The sequence below is a fragment of the Nannobrachium achirus genome, assembly GCF_963921795.1.
Source record: "Nannobrachium achirus genome assembly, chromosome: 18".
Classification (NCBI taxonomy): Eukaryota; Metazoa; Chordata; class Actinopteri; order Myctophiformes; family Myctophidae; genus Nannobrachium; species Nannobrachium achirus.
Genome location: NC_137825.1, coordinates 54,915,670 through 54,934,656, shown reverse-complemented (window position 1 = coordinate 54,934,656; position 18,987 = coordinate 54,915,670). Strand labels below are relative to the sequence as shown.

At 39.9% G+C, this 18,987-nt stretch overlaps 1 protein-coding gene across 1 annotated transcript; it reads right to left on the bottom strand.

Moving 5' to 3' along the window:
- Positions 1 to 5,500: 5,500 nt before the first annotated feature.
- On the bottom strand, positions 5,501 to 18,894 carry LOC308303192 (C-reactive protein-like; the record flags this gene model as incomplete). The annotated part of the gene is made up of 6 exons (XM_080747516.1): positions 5,501 to 5,761; positions 8,903 to 9,112; positions 11,235 to 11,377; positions 13,478 to 13,565; positions 17,746 to 17,826; positions 18,883 to 18,894. 6 exons carry the CDS (start codon positions 18,892 to 18,894, stop codon positions 5,501 to 5,503), a joined length of 795 nt encoding a protein of 264 aa, XP_080603642.1.
- Positions 18,895 to 18,987: the final 93 nt, after the last annotated feature.

Sequence of the window (18,987 nt, the reverse complement as noted above, 5' to 3'; positions counted from 1 at the left end):
CAATAACTTTTTTCATTTATTTTCAATAAAATATTATTGTATTTAATGTTTTCCATTTTCCCAAAGAATTATTAAAAATAAAAGAAAACGGTTATTGAAAAAACACGGTCTGCTCACGTATTAGGAGGGTATTATGAGTCACCAGAAAAAATAATGGGTGTTTTTAATGAATCTATCATGGTTAAAATGGAGTTTGAAGTTACAATGGGTGTGTATGTGGAGAGGGCCTGGGCGTGTTGGGGGTGGTAACATTTACATCAAATATCTAAATACTGAATGAAGCAAATTAAAAACTGTTCAGGGTGTTCATACAAGCCTGATTAGATGAAAAAAAAGTTTTGAAAGTGTAATATCCCTTTAAGAAAGAAATGACTGTGAAATGTCTAATTTTTATCCGGACAAGTGACTTTGGTGCCTGGACAAGTGAATGGGAAATGTTCTTGTCCAAAGGACAAGTGCATCAAAAAGTTAATGACAAGCCCTGATAGCGTCATCGTGTTACACTTGGATGATGGTTGTGTGGTGTTTTAGCTTACTCTGAGAGAGTCATTATCAGGGAGGTTATAGGCCAGAAGAATTAGATTTTGTTCATTAAACATAGAACATAGGAATTTAAGTTGCTTCACACTGTGGCATGAGGAGATAATTATCTATCATGCATATCGTGAACAAAGGGTTAGAACCATAATAGTGTTGTCCAATGAAGGTTAGCTGTTAGCTTAAAGCTGTGACCATAATGATGTTCGCAGGGCATCCATATTTCAAGGTCACAGAGTAAATTACTGTAATAGCATTATCAAATCAATCAATCTAACCCTATACTCATAGATCCCACTGACTGTCCCCGCCCAGGAAACTTAACAGTTGGAACAATCCAACTCAATATGCAGTTTTGCAATCAAATACATTGAACAAAAAACGTACTTGTCACACAAATAACAATTGTTTTCCAAATCTAGTCAGCGCCGGGCATTTTATGGCCAGTATGGTTGCTTTTACGGATGATTATTTACTGTGTGGATATCCAAGCTCCAATTTGAAAAGGTTAAATATAAATATGTTATTTCAAACCCAACCAAACAGCAAAGATCCTTTTTTGTATTGTATAAAATATAAAAGAATATAAAAACATATGGATTTATGAATATGAATAATAAATAAATAAATAAAAATCCCCCCTATGTAATGTATTTACGAGAGTGTGATAACTAAATTCAATAATTTAGAAGAAATAAATCTATACATTTAGAGATTGATTATACTTACAGTACTTTGTGCTGCTGCACCCATGTGTCAAGTATTAGGCTGATGATCTTTATTACAATTAAACTTGTGAAACTTGACACACCGAAATAAGGTCATGGTAAAGTAAGGTGTTAAACAGAAGTTTGTGAATCTCTACATTACTGTTGTGTAAAGGTAATTAGATCTCACAAAAATAAGACCACACTGTAGAAAGGAAGCTCCAGCAGTTCAAAGACAAGATATTCACTTCTTTTACAAACATGTTTAGTTATGCACTTGGCAGGATTTTATTTCACACCCAAAAGCATTCTTACATCAGTTGAAACATGGAAAATTCATGAGCGAGTACGCTAACCAAAGGCAATGTTGGGGTAATGGCTTTTAAACATTATAATAGCTGTTTGTCTCTCAACTAAATTATTAGGTATAGAAATAATGAATCGCCCTTTTATCTTTTTTAATTTCTCCGTCATACTCGCATTTACAATATTATTTGACTGTCAAAAACATGTCACATTTTTATCACGTCACAAAATCCTTATATCTGCCTTTTATTGTAAAATAATTTAAAGGATGTCACGAAACTGTATTTATTGGAAACCCTTTAGTTGATTGCACTTACTGAAGACAATTACCACATACTTTATGTATCAATATATTTATATTAGTTCAGTAAGCAATTATATAACATTGTTGTTAAACATTGTTAACCCCTGTAGTGTAATGTAAGTTATGTAACTTATGTCATCTTAAAAAAAAGAAAACTAAGAAAAATACGTAAACTGATTTCAGCTTAACATTTCTCCCAACAGCTTCCTCACAGTAATACAATTCCTCTGCAAATTAAATAGAACAAGTGTAAATGTGTCTACCGTAGAACTATTTAACATTTTAATGAGATATTTATTTCTGGCCTCATACATTTCTAAGCATAACAATGTCAAATCTAGTTAATGGACGCATGCTCAACAATGCATTGTTTCACACCGTTTTCAGTAAACACATGAATTGACATACAGTGCCACCCAGTGGATACATCAGGTAATTGATCATAACTAGTGTTCTCACCAACGTTGTTTTCACAAATCTATGAAACAGTTTAGAGATGTCAGAAAGATTAATATGACTATAATTGCATTGTGTTATTGCAGTCTATAGCATAACATGTGATGTTTACTGAATTCACTTTCTTTCTGTCATGCCACACAATGATACCATGGCAGGTGCAGGCCTCACTCACAGACAAGACAGACAAACGTTTTGGAGGTGAAAGCAGTTAAATGCTGGCCTGGCTCCCAGAGGCGGCTACAGGGGGAGGCTGGAGAAGGCTGGTGAAGGCTTAGCACCCCCTAAGCCCCCCATCCATCCCACAAACCCAATTGTGATGAAAAATATTTAAGGAATATATAAATTAAATATACATGAATATGTGAAAGACAAGTGACTGACTTCTAAGTAAACCATACTATAAAATGGTAATTTTTATACTGGAAAGCATATTCACTCTCACAAAAACCCTATCCAATCACCTACAGTCCACAGATTTGGAACTGGAAACTGCCAATGATCTGATCTGTTCGGTTATCCATACCCTAAGCGAGAGAATCTCGTTGGTCATGTTAGTACTATTCATTATTGTTTGTTGCCAAAATGTATTCGCCCCGCTCGTCCATAGCATTAACATTACTCTGATAGACCACCAAGTGTGGTTATATTATGCAAATATGTCTTCCCTGTGTATTTTTGGTTACTTCCTGAAAGCTGAAAGCCTCGGAGTCAAAAGGCCCAATTGAAACACACCGATATAACAACATCATAATATCATATTCTCCATCCAACAACATCTGTGGGTGTGGCAAACTTCAGCTGGGTCACCACCCACCTGACAACCAGGCATACTTAATGAACTGGTGGGTATGGCCACATAAAAACATAATTTGAACACTTTCTGTACACTTTTCTGAAAAAACTCTTTCTCCAAGTATCTCCTAGGAGAGCTGTGGGAAGTTCAGAATCCATCGTCTTGTGACATCATCATTTTCCCCCAAAAAACAATTAATCAATATTTTTGAAAAAAATATTTAGATTTTTATTATCGCGAGAACAATGGCTTCCACTTTAAAATTGCAACTTTTCAGGAATAGAAAGCCTGCAGTTTCTATAAGCTGGATTGGCAATCGATGATGTCACAAGACGATGGGTTTCTGACCTGCCCACAGCCCTCCTCTGAGAAAAAAGAAAAAGAAAAAAAGAAAAAGCTATTTTTGAGTGAGGACCAATTATATGAACATAGGTTGAAAAGTGGTGGAGTGCCCCTTTAAGTAAAAGTCACAATACTGCAATGTAGATGTACTCTGTTACAAGTAGTAGTCGGGAATTCAAAATTTACTTTAGTAAAAGTACAAAAGTATTGGCATCAAAATGTACTTAAAGTACCAAAAGTAAAAGTACAAAATGTTTGAAAATAGCAGATCTACAAGCTCGGCTATTTTCAAATAGCTACGGTATAAAATAGAGCTAAAGTGGATTAATGTATGTTTTATAAGTTAAGCATTTATATCTGCAAAGTAACTAGTAACTAAAGTTTTCAAATAATTGTAGTGGAGTAAACGTACAATATTTTGGATCCGAGATGTAGTGGAGTAGAAGTAAAAGTATTGGAAATTGGAAACACTCAAGTACAAATGACTCAAAACTGTACTTAAAGGTACACCTTAAGTTCAACCTGTCTTCATATAATAGGTCCTCACTAATGTTCATAATAAAAAAAAAAATCCTATTCAGTCTGGGTCTCATAGGAGAGCTGTCAAATCCTTCCTACCGGTGACATCATCGTTTGACAAAAAAAGATTAAATAATATTTTTGAAAAAAAAATTTTTTTTTTTTTTATTATCACAAGAACAATGGCTTCCACTTTAACATTGCAACTTTTTCAGGAATAGAAAGCCTGCAGTTTCTATTAGCTTGCATTTCCCATTGATGATGTCACCGGTAGGAAGGATTTGACCCACCCACAGCTCTCCTATGAGACCCAAACTGAGTAGAAAGAAATTGTGATATTTTATCATGAACATTAGTGAGCACCTATTATATGAAGATAGGTTGAAAAGTGGTGGAGTGCCCCTTTAAGTACAGTACTTAAAGGACAACTTTATTTTTTTTTACAACAAGGGTTCATATTTTAGATTGTAATTAAAGAATATAAAAGATGAGTGTTAAAATTATTTCATTTACTTCTTTCTATTGTTTTAGAGATTCTTATTTCAGTGGCTGGGGGCATGCGTACAAGTGGCTAAATATGTCATTTTACACAGAATAAGCCCATTCCCAAGATACAACGCAACCTTTCATGGTTGGATGTGACTTATGGGGGCTAGAAGTGTTATTGTAAATAGCAATAAAGAAACTGCTGGCTTATTGTGTCTAAAAAGACATATTTAGCCACTTGTACGCATGCCCCCATGCGTACGCATGCCCCACATTTTAGCACGGTACACACAATAAAACAATAGAACGAAGCAAATGAAAACATTTTAACACTCACTTTTTCTTTTCTCTAATTACAATCTAAAATATGAACCACTGGTTCCCATCCTAAACGTGTCAAACTTCAGACAGGGTTCCCACACATTTTTAACAATTAATTTCCAAAACTTTTCCAAAACCTTTCCAGAATATTTAACCCAATTTCCAGGACTATATAACAATAATTCAGCTCAATAACAAGTCGCTTACTCCTATGCGCAATGCCCAAAGACAGGTAGTGTATGCCACTTTTCAGGCTGTGACCCCCAAAATAATCATATTTTAACTGGCACCCTGACGAGCACTAAGAGTTGAGGAATTTTGTATAACACGTTTCTATTGTGAGAATAGCAGATCTACATGCTCACAACGCCTCGCGTTGCGAGGCGTTGTGAGCATGTAGATCGGCTATTTTCACAATTTCTGCCTCTAATATTGACAATTAGGCTAATGTTTAATTTGTCATTTCAGAGGTATTGACAAAATCAATAACCAAAGACAATGCATAGCAATTCTTTCCAGGACCTTCCAGGACCCTTGATCAATTCCAAAACTTTTCCAGTAGTGGAAAAAATATTTGTCTAATTTCAAAATATTTCCAGGAATTTCATGACCGTGGGAACCCAGTGTCAAACTTCAGACCTAACCAAACAGATACATCACCAACAGTCCCGTCCAACACAAACCCGCGTGTCTCTCCTCCGCGCGGGACTCCTCCGAGACAACGAGTCACTCGTCGTCGACCACCATGACGTTGCCTTTGATCTCGTGCTCGATGGTGGCCCAGTCGAAGATGTTGCCCGCGGGGACTTGGTGCCCGTAGTGCCAGGCCTGGATCAGGCTCCGGGACAGCACCGAGTCCCACATGTTGAGGTCGGTCACCTCCCCCACGAAGCTCTGCGTGGCCTCCAGGCCCCCCAGGTGCCTGTCCGGGTCCTGCCCCAGGAGCACGGTGCCCTGCGGACGGATGGTGTGCCCGGGCTTGTACACCTGGTAAAGGGACGGGGCGGTATTATATGAAAAACACGTTATGTCACGATTGTTGCGACCAAAATAACAGCGATTTACGATAACATCACCATAAGCAAATTATGCTTAAAGGAGTAGTTCACCCCCAAAATACCTTTTTTTCTATTGATTACTCACACCATGGAGACTTGAGTTCAATAATATTTTTTTGTTTTTTGTCGCATTCCTGCTAAAATTGATTATAGTAAATTTACCCTGACGATTTCCCCATCCAGTGCCATGCATTTGGGTCCCCATCCGGAATCAATGGGGGTAAATTTACTATAATCAATTTTTTTGTCTTAGGAATGCAACAAATACAAAGCAATATTATTGAACTCAAGTCTCCATGGCATGAGTAATCAATAGACAAAAAGTCATTTTGTGGGTGAACTACTCCTTTAACTCTTATTGTGCCTATCCCGAACTAGTTCGGGATAGTTTGGACCTTATTAACGTTCGGGGTGCCAATCCCGAACTAGTTTGGCTTTTTTTTAATATATATATTTTTTTATATAATTTTCGAGCCGGGCCGCCGGCCGTCATCTGTTTACACGGCCCGCGAGAGCGTCGCGCCGCCGATATTTGCCATCCACTCCAATGCAATCCAGGATCTTTAGAGCTCATTTTCTCTGTTCCATGCATATCCATGAGGTGTGCAAGGTTTAATCACGGCTAAATCGCCGAAAATAGGGCTTCTAAAATGCTTGGTAGCCAATAGCTAACTTCAAGCTAACTTCATCCTGTTCCTGTTCATGCACAAAGGAAAGTGTTCAGGCGCGTCATGGCTGCGCACGGCTTGTGCATATACAGCGTATGTCTATGGTGGATTCTATGGCCATTGGGCGCCCTCTAGTGGTGATTCTGGGCACTGAAAGGGTTAAAGAGGTAGTTCACCCCCAAAATGACTTTTTTCCTATCGATTACTACCCCATAGAGATTGAGTTAAATAATATCTTTTTTTAGTTTTTGTCGCATTCCTAAGCCGATAATTTGAGGAGACTCTTTGTAGGCCCATTGATTCCGGATGGAGACCCAAATGCATTTGGTTCTCCATCCGGAATCAATGGGGGTTAATGTATTATAATCAAATGATTGGCTTAGGAATGCAACAAAAACAAAAAATATATTATTGAATTCAAGTGGGGGGTGAGTAATTGATAGAAGAAAAGCCATTTTGGGGAGAACTACTCCTTTAAAACTCTGAAAATGACACTTTTGTCAAACACTTGAACCGCAGCGTCCATAATCTGGGAGTGGAATGAACGCTGCGTTGAGAGCTATCAAAAACAGCAGATCTACAAGCTCACAATGAATCACTGCTCGTTGTGAGCTTGTAGATCGTCTATTGTTGGCAACGAGATTTTGTAGAGAGGGGAAAGAAAAGACGAGTTCTGTACAGGTCCGTTTTACCAATTATAGAAGGTTTAAGTGCCGGATATGCAGCTCAGCAAAGGTGAATTGATCCCAGTGTATGATGAATAACATCTCCGCGATACAATTATGGTGAGCATTTTTTACCACGATAAACGATAACTAGAAAGATGCAATTGGAAATTGCAAGTGTGGTTGCCGTGATGCGAGTCATACTTGCAAAGTAATTCTGTCTTACCATTAGAATTTCCCCATTCAAGTCAATGAATGTATTCGCTAATAAAGTAATGGCCATATATGGAGATCTCTGTGTCAGTCCTTGTCCCTTTCATGCCCATATATGGAGATCCCGGATGTCATCAATATTAAGCCCATATCTTGGAATGCCCATATATGGACATACTGTGTCAGCCTCATGTGGTCTATGACGTCAGACATCTATGATGTCAGTCATCTCCATATTTGGGAAAAGTTAAGAGTTTTGCATTTTCCCCATTCAAGTCAATGGAAAACATTAATTCACTAATAAATTAATACAAATTAAACTATATAACGTATCTCTTAGCAAAATGAACCCAGGTGTGTCCCGATGAGGCCGGTCGATTTGACATATGGCCCTCCCACCAGAACTGTGGGAGGAGTAGCGCTTCAAAAGAAAAAAAAAAGTTTATCTGGAAAGATGGACGGAGTGTTTCTCAACCTTTTTTCTGCATGGGTACACTTTTCATGTCCCAAGAATCCATGGGCACACCAACATAATACGGGGGTGCAAATATCGTCACTGTCAGGAAGAAACCTTGTATCTCCAAGTTTCAAATTTGTACGTTTCTTCGCAAAGTAAAGCCCTGCTTCATCATACAAGGCTGTCGCACAACAGTAGTGAAAACAGCCGATCGGCTGTTTTCACTAGTTTAAATCATTTTTTAAATAATACAATACTGGCTTTCAAGCCGTTTCAAGGGGCACACTTGACCCTTCTCAGGGGCACACCAAAGGTCCCCAGGCACAGTGGTTGAGAAACACTGAGGTAGATGAAAGGAATAAAGTCGGACAAGTACTATAGTGTGGTTGCCCTGTGAGGCCACCAACCACACTAACAACGATCAGGGGCGTCACAAGGGGGGCAAAAGTGGGACTGAGTTAATAGGGCCCAAGGTGGAGGGGGGCCTTAATTATTTTATACTTTAGCAATTGAAAAATAGCAGATATACAAGCTCACAGCGCGGCACCGAGAGCCGCGCTGCGAACTTGTAGATCTGCTATTTTTGAAAAGTCGTGAAAATGTGTGCAAATCTTTGAATATATGTATTTTTTAAAGCGAACATTTGTAACTCAAATTTTCCCTGGAACTAAATATTTTGAGATGGGACTTGCACAAATTGTCAAGATAAAAAAAAGAAAATAGCAGATCTACAAGCTCACAACGCGTCGCTCTGCGGCGCGTTGTGAGCTTGTAGATCAGCTATTTTCAGCACGCAACACCTGAGAGCAACCAAACATAAAATGACTCTCTTCTCCACTAGTCCCTCCCTAACGTTTTCGTCTAGTTTTTATTTCGTTGACGAAATTGTCAATATATTTAGTCTTAGTTTTAGTCATCAAAGCTTAGTTTTTATTTCGTTTTTATTTCATTTTCGTCAGTGAAAAAAACACAGTTGACAAACATTTTTCGTCATAGTTTTAGTCGACAAAATCAACACTGATTTGGTGCGACGCCCCTGCTAACACCGACTATGGTCCCATGCCTACCTGGTAGGTGCTGCGCCTCCCGTCCACCCAGAAGGCGGCGAGGCCGCGCTCGGACTCCCACGTCAGACAGAGGCTGGTGCGGAAGGTGGTGACGGGCGGCAGGTGGAAGAAGGCGCCATCGCCGCTCAGGTAGAAGGAGACGCGGCCGTCGCGCTCGCGCCACACGTTGAGCTCGTCGTAGTCTGCCGTGCGGTAGGCGAACAGGATGACCTGGCGCAGGGACGTGCAGAGAATGTTAGAGAGGCAGGGGCTGAAGTCTCTAAAAGGGCCTTTTGGTGAAAATATCGGAAAAAAAATTTCGGTGCGTGATACCACACTGAACTAAGCATAATCAAGTCAATACTGGGGATGTGGAATACGGCATGGATTTCTACACAGAGAGGGTAATTCTTTCAACATAAGATGCTGCATTCAAGTTCAGGAGAGTTTGAACAAGGCAATTCTTTTGAATACTGCCTTCAGGTATGGCATGGAAAGAGGGCATTTGCATTTCTTTCACCATAGTAAAAACCTGCATTCATGGTCTGGAGAGGTGCAATTTTTACAGACAGGGAAAAGGGCAAGGGCTCAAGCCCCCTTACCCTAACCCTAACCCTTATGTCTATAGCCCCTTTTCCACTACAAGATGGAACCAGAACTTTCCAGAACCTGAACCTATATTTTTGGTTCAGGTTTTGTTTCCATAGCCCATGGCCCAGTTTCAGACAAGGTTCTGGGAACCTATTTTAGGTCCTGCTCTAAATGTAGTACTAAACTTGAGTTCTGGGAACCTATAGGCGGGGCCAGCAGCACTGCTGCTCTCGATTCTGGACCTTCCCGGTTGGGTCTGGTTATATGAAAACGTAAGCAGAACGCGGTCCCGGAACTTCATGGGTTCTTGGAAGTGCTTGGTTCTGGAAAGTTCTGTCTCTAGTTCTGGTTCGGCCCTGTAGTGCAGGGGTTTCCAAAGTGGGTGACGGGGCACCCTGGGGTAGAGCTTAAAAGTTCAGCCCGAGCCCGACGGGACCCGACGGGTCGGCGCGGCGTGGGCTGGGCCGGGCTCAATTTGTCACGTATATGTCGGGCTTTGGGTCGGGTCGGTCTTTTATAATCCGGTAGGCAAGCGCAGCACGGTAACGTGATGTCTCTGTGACTGTGTAAGCTGCGCTGCACCGCTGCGGCGCAACTTGACACAGTTGAGCGTGTGTGACTGTATGTGCGCTGCTGCGCAATGTTCAGACAGTTGAGCAACGTTCAGTTGAGAGTGTGCTCCCGTGTGTGTGTGTGTGTGTGTGTGTGTGTGTGTGTGTGTGTGTGTGTGTGTGTGTGTGTGTGTGTGGCGGTGGCTGCTATGGCCAGTGGGTGCTTCTCGTTCTCGCTGTGGCAGAGCGGAGCGGAGGAGATCGTTGAAACCATTCACAGACACTTTTGGATTTCCTAATAATATTATAGACGTAGTGTGAATGTTGTAGCTATAATAGCCTGTACGCCTGCTTCCTGATTTAGCGACGGCCGTCAGCTGTGTTTTCCAGCGAGGCTCCGACGTTTTTTTTTCTTCCATAATTAGGACGGTGCTTGCTACAATGTCTTTTATATATAGGCTATATAAAGACAGTTGGAAAATGGTAGAATGACACTGTTCTTAACGAATCACCAATATTGTATGAGGGAAAAAAGGATGCTGCCGTCTGCATCATATAAGCTTGTTGTTTAGAATGTCGGTCTTCGGGCTGGGCCGGTCTCCAATTGTCAATTATGTATCGGGCTTGGGCTCGGTCCGGGCTGAAATTCTGTCGGGCTGGGTTGGGCCGGGCTCACTTTTTTAGGCCCGATTTAAGCTCTACCCTGGGGTGCCGCGACGGCAGTCCAGGGGTGCAGCGAGATAATTTGATAATATTTGGAATTTATTTGGACACTTCAAACAATATTTAGTATCATTTTAAACTTGAAGTACAAAGTTATTTTCAGTCAGTTCTAACCAAAATGGCTATTATCTCAATGTTTTCCTCGCAATATAATCACTAAAATATTGTCACTGTCGGGTGTGTACGTCTTTTAGTAAAGCAAGGCCCTGCTTCATCATACAAGACTGTCGCACAAAACTAGTGAAAACAGCCGACCTACAAGCACACGACGCCTCGCGATGCGTTTTATAGATGATAAATACAAAACGAACGGTTTTGGACATAAGGTTTCCACCCGAGAACGACGATATGCTATAAACATAAGGTGCTGGGAGTGAAAATTATAATGTAGAGGGTGCCTCGGATTAAAAAAATATTTATGGGGTGCCCTGAGACAAAAAAGTTTGGGAACCCCTGCTGTAGTGGACTTATGTGTGCACGTGGCTGACCTGCCGCTCGTCCTGCAGCTCGGTGACGGCCACGCGCATGCAGAGCGTGAAGGCCCGCAGCGACATCTCCTTCTGCGGCGTCAGCGCCACGAAGCTGAAGTCCGTCTCGTACGGGAAGAGCAGGACCTTGCCGCTCAGACCCACTGGATCAACACAAAACAACACATATTTACTATTTCCAATCAATGGAGGACAAAGTACTACTTTTTATGTATGCTGAACGTTGCGTCTAGCACTTCACTGAGAAATCCCATTGTTGATGCGGAACCTCTCTTTCTTATATCGATTTACTAGTTACACTTTGAACAAAAGTACAGCAAAAGCAGAGAGCACAAGAAAGAAAAGTGTGGGAATCATTTCATATCGGTGGACTAATTAGTTAGTGTGGCTGCTATAGGAAACCAGACAATTGTTCTTGTCCATTTTTATTTGGTAAAATCATTATTTGGTAAAATCATTATTTGGTAAAATCATTATTTGGTTAAATCATTATTTGGTAAAATCATTATTTGGTAAAATCATTATTTGGTTAAATCATTATTTGGTAAAATCATTATTTGGTTAAATCATTATTTGGTCAAATCATTATTTGGTCAAATCATTATTTGGTTAAATCATTATTTGGTAAAATCATTATTTGGTAAAATCGTCTCTTAAAGATGCAGCGCCGTGATTTATTTCCCCCCTAAAACATGATTATCAGGTATTATGATTTTATTAGGAGGAGGATTTTTCCAAAAGAGTGTACAGAAAGAGTTAAAATTAGGTTTTTATGTGGCCACACCCACCAGTTAATTATGCCTGGTTGTCAGGTGGATGGTAGTCTCGCGTAGCCAGACAACTATTCCACAATCTCTGAATGCTATATAGAGTCTGGAACAGCAGCTCCCTAATGGCGAGTAATGGAAACGGGCATTACCGTTCAAGAAAATATATTTTAAAATGTCATTTCTGCTAAGCAGCAAGCTAAACATGCTTATATGATTTTTATTTATATAATGATAAATGTGTGCGATGTGAGACGGAAACGGAAGTGACGAGGAGGCTTCACTTCCGCTTTATCTCGCACTCATCATTTCTATTCTGGTTTGCCAGACTGTATGCCGGGAGCATTTGACCAAATCGCGGAGGCAACAGTCTGGCCACGCGAGACTATAGGTGGATGGTGACCCAGCTAAGTTAGCACCCACAGTGTTGGGTGAATGGTAAAAGGGAAGGAGATGATTATATCATGTCATTTAATCACTGTTTTTGGATCTGCACTTTTGACCCACAAGGTGTCAGCCTCCAGGAAGAAATTCAAATAATACAAAGGGAATACATAATTGCTCATAACCACACCAGGGGGTCTAATGAAGTACTGTCAACCTCATAGACACATGAAAACAACCAGAAAAATAACACAACTATGGCACCGCCTCTTCAAGGGAAGAGAGCTGGATCAACATGAAACAACACACATATACACCAGTAGATTTACTATTGTAGTTGCTTTAAACAAAAGTACAATATTCTACATGCAGAGAGCACAATTATTTCATATTGTTAATGTCAAGTGTGTAAAATGTGATCTTGAAATACATGCCCAGAAAAGGGATGCTAGGGTTTAAGTGGTTAATCTTGGTTTAGTACATTTTTACGTTTTTTTTTTTTCTAAATCTATCCTGCTGGGAAAACACAGCAATTATTCAAAAACATTCACTTGGGTCTGTTTCTCCTCATCTAATCCGGAACTAATTTCGTATGCGTAATGTACAGTACACAACTACACATAGACTACACAGCATGTCAGTAGGCAACTTCATGTACGGTATCTAGTATTCCCAGTGTCCACTCTGTTGTGCTGCCCTGTATTCCCATTTCCCTTCATTCAGTATACCCTTCATGAATCTCTGTAGCAGAGATGGAAAAAGTACTAAAATGTCTTACTTGAGCAAAAGTATCAATACTACAATATAGAAATACCGTTACAAGTACAAATTGGCAGATTTACAAGCTCGCAACGCGTGTGAGCTTGTTGGTCGGCTATTTTCAAATAGCCTAGGTATGCAAACTAACTAACCAGCAACTAAAGCTTTCAAGTAAATGTAGTGGAGTAAAAGTACAATATTTGGATCCGAGATGTAGTGGAGAAGAAGTAAAAGTATTGGAAATACTTAAGTACAAATACCTCAAAGCTTTACTTAAATACAGTACTTAAGTAAATGTACTTAGTTACTTTACACCACTAATCTGTAGCCTACCTTGGGAGGCTGAGGAGAGACCAACTAGGGCAGAGGACCAGCCCAAAACACCAAGCAGAACAACAGAGATCTTCCCTCTGTTGACAGTCTGCAAACAAACCCAGAAAATCCACGATCACATTTCAAACATTGCTCAAGGTACAACCACCTATACAAGGTAAAGGCATTTATACAAAAAAAAAAAAAGAAAAACACACAAGATAATGTCAAAAGTGCAAAATGAAGGTAAAGTTCCTAGTGGAACGGACATCTCTTACCATTTTACCGGTTTGTTTGTTATTCTTCTTGCGGCGCCAAGTCAGTCACGCGTGCCACTGCCCAAAAGGTTTACAATCCTCTTCCCTCCTAGCACAGGCCATGACATCAGCTCACTGGATGGACAGCCTGACAATAGGCCTGGTGTGTGAAGCTGGCTGGCACGAGGCTATCTGTTGGACTGGGTAATGACACACACGCACACGCACACACAGTCTTGCCAAAACATGAATGCAATGTGATTACATCTTTTTTTTTTTTTTTATGCCAGCCCAGACAAATTACATTTTTCTCAGAGGATTTTTTTTTACATTTTATTTTTCAGTAGCAATAATAGTTTATACTGAAAAGGATTTTAAGTAGAAAAACAAAACATAAAATAACCTCTATCTATGGGTATTATATATTTTAGAAAAACAAAGTGAGTACCGGTAAATATATTTTGGTCATTTTAAACAGGTAGAGCATCTTCCTTCGTCTCCACGTAGGCCAATTTAACGCAGTGTTGATGTTAACGCATTGCATAAATAACACATTATGTAATCTTACTTCCATGAGTAATAAAGTGATATAGGAGTAACGTGCTACTTTCACAAATCAAGTACTATTATAGTTGCATTACTTTCAGAAACTGTTATTTGTAGTTTATTTTTATGTCATTCATGCACACTACTTGCAGTAGTTTGTCTACCATTCACTGTTTTTAGACTTTTATTTAATAAAAACCTGCAAACATTTCAAAACAGTCCCTGTGGGTAATGGTTCTTCTTTGGGGTCTTCTTTCGACTAGTGCCCCTCTTTCCTTTAATAACAACGGGGTGAGTAACCAATGAAACATAACATGTATTTGGCCGCGGACCCCCATCTCAAAATATGTTGTTCTAGAGACTCCCAGAAGCAGAGATTTGAGTTACAAAAGTTTGCTTTGAAAAATATATATTCAAAGATTTGCAACAAAAAAAGAAAAGAAAGAATCACGATTTAAAAAAAATAGCAGATCTAGTTCGCAGCGTGGCGCTGTGAGCTTGTATATGTGCTATTTTTGAATAGCTAAAGGATAAAAGTGGGTTAATCACAAGTGATTTCTATCAGGTCTCATATATCACAAAAGTTATTTTTTAAATAAAGTTTAATAAAGTTACTTCTAACAGGAGCTAGTGAGTGGACATGCTTGTTTTTGATCTCATTTCGTTGTTTGGGCCAACACCTGCCTTCAAATTATATTTTTTTCTCTCGCTCTATGAGGACTAAACATGACTAAACAATGAGGACACTAAAGCCAATGCAAATGTAACTTTTTTTGAATAAATAAAATAGTATGTTAATACTAGTAAGACGCCTCAGAGCAACATGCGACCTTGCCCTAAAGGGCAGGGTCGTGCCAATTCTATCCTTTATTAATAGAATTGAAAGGACAGTCAAGCAGATCAAGATAAAGTAGAGGTTAAAGGCATAGTTCACCCCCAAAATGACTCTTTCTATTATATCGATTACTCACCACATAGAGACTTGAATTCAAGGATATTTCTTTGTTTTTGTCGCATTCCTAAGCCAATAATTTTAGGAGACTCTTTGTGTCTCCTTAGGGAACAGAACAGGGTATTTGTGTCTCCATATGGAACAACTGCTGGTACTATTGGCCTAGAAATGCAACAAAAACAAAGGAATATCCATGAATTCAAGTCTCCATGGGTGAGTAATCAATAGAAAAAAGTTATTTTAGTCCTTTAAGTAATATGTAATCAAGGAGTACAGAAGACTACATCTCACAAAGCATACAGGTCATTACTGGAATTACTTTCTCAATGTAGGTCCTGAACTGAAAAGTTTTGGCATAATTACGTTTGTCACTTATGTTATATGCTATTGCTTATTCCTTCCATAGAAATCCTAATTTCTCTGCAGTGGATGTGGTGTTTAATTATGCTGGATTGGTGAACATGACATTTTTGTTGATTTTTGTTTTCAGTATTCAATTTGTGACCTCTTTTCAGCCATTTGTAACAACTATTCAAATGCTTTATAGCAAGTGCCAGTTGACTTACGGAAATAATTAGCTACTTTGGAGCAGGACTGTATAAAAGATAAGGACAAAGTGAAGCCATTGGTTTTCTATGCAGCGCAAATGACACATTTTGGATCCTTGGCATGGGTGTTGCCATCATAGATTGTAAAGGCACCAGAGGATGCTATTGGCTGCCAACGGTCACGTGCAACCGCAGGGATACATGGGAGAATGTGGTCGGAGCCTCCCGAAATACAGCACACAAAGAAGAACACAGCCGGCTGGTATCAGTTTAGTTGGCCACGCCCCCCGCAACTTTATCATCAATTTTAACATAAATGGGACCTTATTTTCACAAAACGCATATCATCGTGATTGAAAGGCAATTTTTAACTAGCGATTGGAACCATAAAGTATGTATGAAAGTGTTAATTAAGGTTAGAAAACGAAAGGGGAAAATGAATGGGGTCCAATGGAGAACAATTCTTTTTGCGATCGGCCGGGGGGGAAAACAGCGCAACTAGCGGCCAATCATGGGAAGTTTTAGTTCCGTATTGGGCTCATTTTAAATAGGCGGAACTATGCCCCTGCTTTGGAGGCCCACCCCGAATTGTGATGCAAAATGGCCTCCATGACAATATGTCAACGGTCATCTGATGAACTTTCATGCAGCACAGCAGAAGTCTTGATATAATATTGAACGCTACTCTAGTAATCAGAAACGCCACAAACTCGCAAATCATAGTTCACGGTTTAATGGGAACAAATGAAAACCAAAAAAAACAGGCATTTAGGTTATCAACATATCTACATTTAATACAGATCTCAAGCACTCTAAGTATTCTCATCAAACCTGGTGTTGTCGAGAAATAAAATCTGAGATACACAAGCAAACATATTTACACTGCCTGCACTAACATAAACCGCCAATAGGCTTATAGTTCACCATAACACAATCAGCAGAACGGAGGGAAAGGGAACTCTCCACAGTAAAACCCTAAAGTAAGCGTTCATTTAACTTGCGTTAAATCAACACTGACAATTTGTGAACTTGTAAACTAATAGCTATGAACTGCAAATGTTTTTTGTTTTTTTTACGGAAAGAAATACCGGCTGTACCAGACGTCCAAAAGTTGAACCGAGGTACATATCAGATGGATTGCAAACCCCGCTTCCAGCATTCCTCGTATGAAAGGAGATTGGTAGGGTACACTTTTAGCAAATGAAGCTCAAAATCACTGGAATAGAATATTCCACAGCTTTGACTGAGTCAGCCCTGCTCCCAACATAACACACAGATTGTTCGCAGCCTTTCTCCACGATTCTAACGTGATTTCAAATGGAAAAAAAGTGGAAGGAGGAGGGAAAAGTCACGACCGTTTTCTCGGCTTCGCAAAGCTTAACCCATTTAGGCCTTGAACACATTATGACGCAATATTTTATGCTTTAAATATAAAAAAATAGCAGATATACAAGCTCACAGCGCGGCACCGAGTGCCGCGCTGCGAGCTTGTAGATCTGCTACTTTTGAAAAATCGTGAAAATTTGAATTTTGACCCGATTCTATAAGTGTCTTTTGGAATCCTTCTAAGATTTTTGGAAAACTATGTTTCTATGTCAGCAATCTGGCCAGCCATCGTCAAAGAAAAGGTCCTTTTCACTTAACTGGAGCTCAGTTAGTCTGTTCTTGAGAGACTACGATGTCAGTGGTGCTCAAACCTTTTCATGTGAAGGACCCCCAAAATGATATTTATTTGGCCACGGACCCTTTCAAAATATCTAGTTCCAGGGACCACCCAGAAGCAAAATGTGAGTTACAAACGTTCGCTTTGAAAATACATTATATTCAAAGATTTCCACACATTTTCACGACTTTTTCAAAAATAGCAGATCTACAAGCTCGCAGCGCGGCACTCGGTGCCGCGCTGTGAGCTTGTATATCTGCTATTTTTCACTGGTTAAAGCATTCAATAAGTCTAGGCCTAAATGGGTTGTTAACAGAGCTCACTTCATGCTTGATGTAAGAGTCCACTGTCATACCCAGCAACGAGCAAAAGCCATACCTGTTGCCGAAGCACACCGCGTTCCCCTAGACACAGACAGCACGGAAACATTCTTCTAAGCAGCTTTCAATGACGTCACGTCCCAAAACAGTTAAACATACGTATCAAAAATGTATGACATTTGAATGGTTTTTCTGAAAAAAACAGACCCCCAGCCCCACCCCACCCATCTCATATTCTTTATCTGTAAATACTTGAACTCTTCATCTTCATGAACAATATTAGACTGTACTCATAAGAGATAAAACTAAGGTTGAATCTAAACCTATAGAGAGTATATAATGCATACATTTAACATATCGGGATATGGAATAAAGAATGTGTGACTAACCACTCAAAAGCCTAAAGGCCGTTCCATACTTTGACCGAAACCGCCGTTTTCGGTCAAAAGGTCCTTTTCTACCATAAAATTATATCCCTCGGGACTTCTGAAAAGCATTGGACCGAACGAGAGTTCGGAAATTTGCACGTCGGAAAACACAACTCACCGAACATTTCGGTCGAAGTATGGAGAGGCCTTTAATGGACATGATTCGGAAACCTTGCATACGTAAAAGAACCACCCTACTTGGGTTTTGTTTCCCCCCCTTTTCTTTTTTTTTTTTTTTGGCATTTCACTTATTTCAGCATTAAAAAGGATCCACCAACACTGAACGGTGGGGAAAACCATGTTAACTAAGAAGGTAACCTACTAGCAATGAAGGAATACTGGAGTAAAAGCCCAGACGGAAAAGCCAGGCGTTACTTGTGTTTATACTCGAGAAAGGAGGGGGACTTTGTTTTCATTCAGGTGCTGATGTTTTCAGAGGATTTGTGGCACTAGAGAAAAAAAGAAAAAAGAAAAAAAAAGGAAAGTAAATGGAAAATGAGAGAACAAAATAGAGACGGAAGGAAATATAGAGAGAAACCTGAGAAATGTGGCCGCCTGTTATAAGGTTCTCGGGGGGGGGGGGGGGGGGGGGGGGGGGTTAAAGGGAAGCAGAGGGACTGGAACGACAGGCCCCTCGCTAAAATTTAGAGGAAAGATTTACAGCAAAATGTGGGGATGATCGGTAAAGAGAGAGAGAGACAGATCAGGATACACTGGCTGCCATTCGGTAGTCCATAATGTGCACGTGTTCGGTTTCGTTCCCTCCATAAAAGTTCATGTCCAGAGGAGGGGCGGTCCATTCTCTCTCGTTTTTACC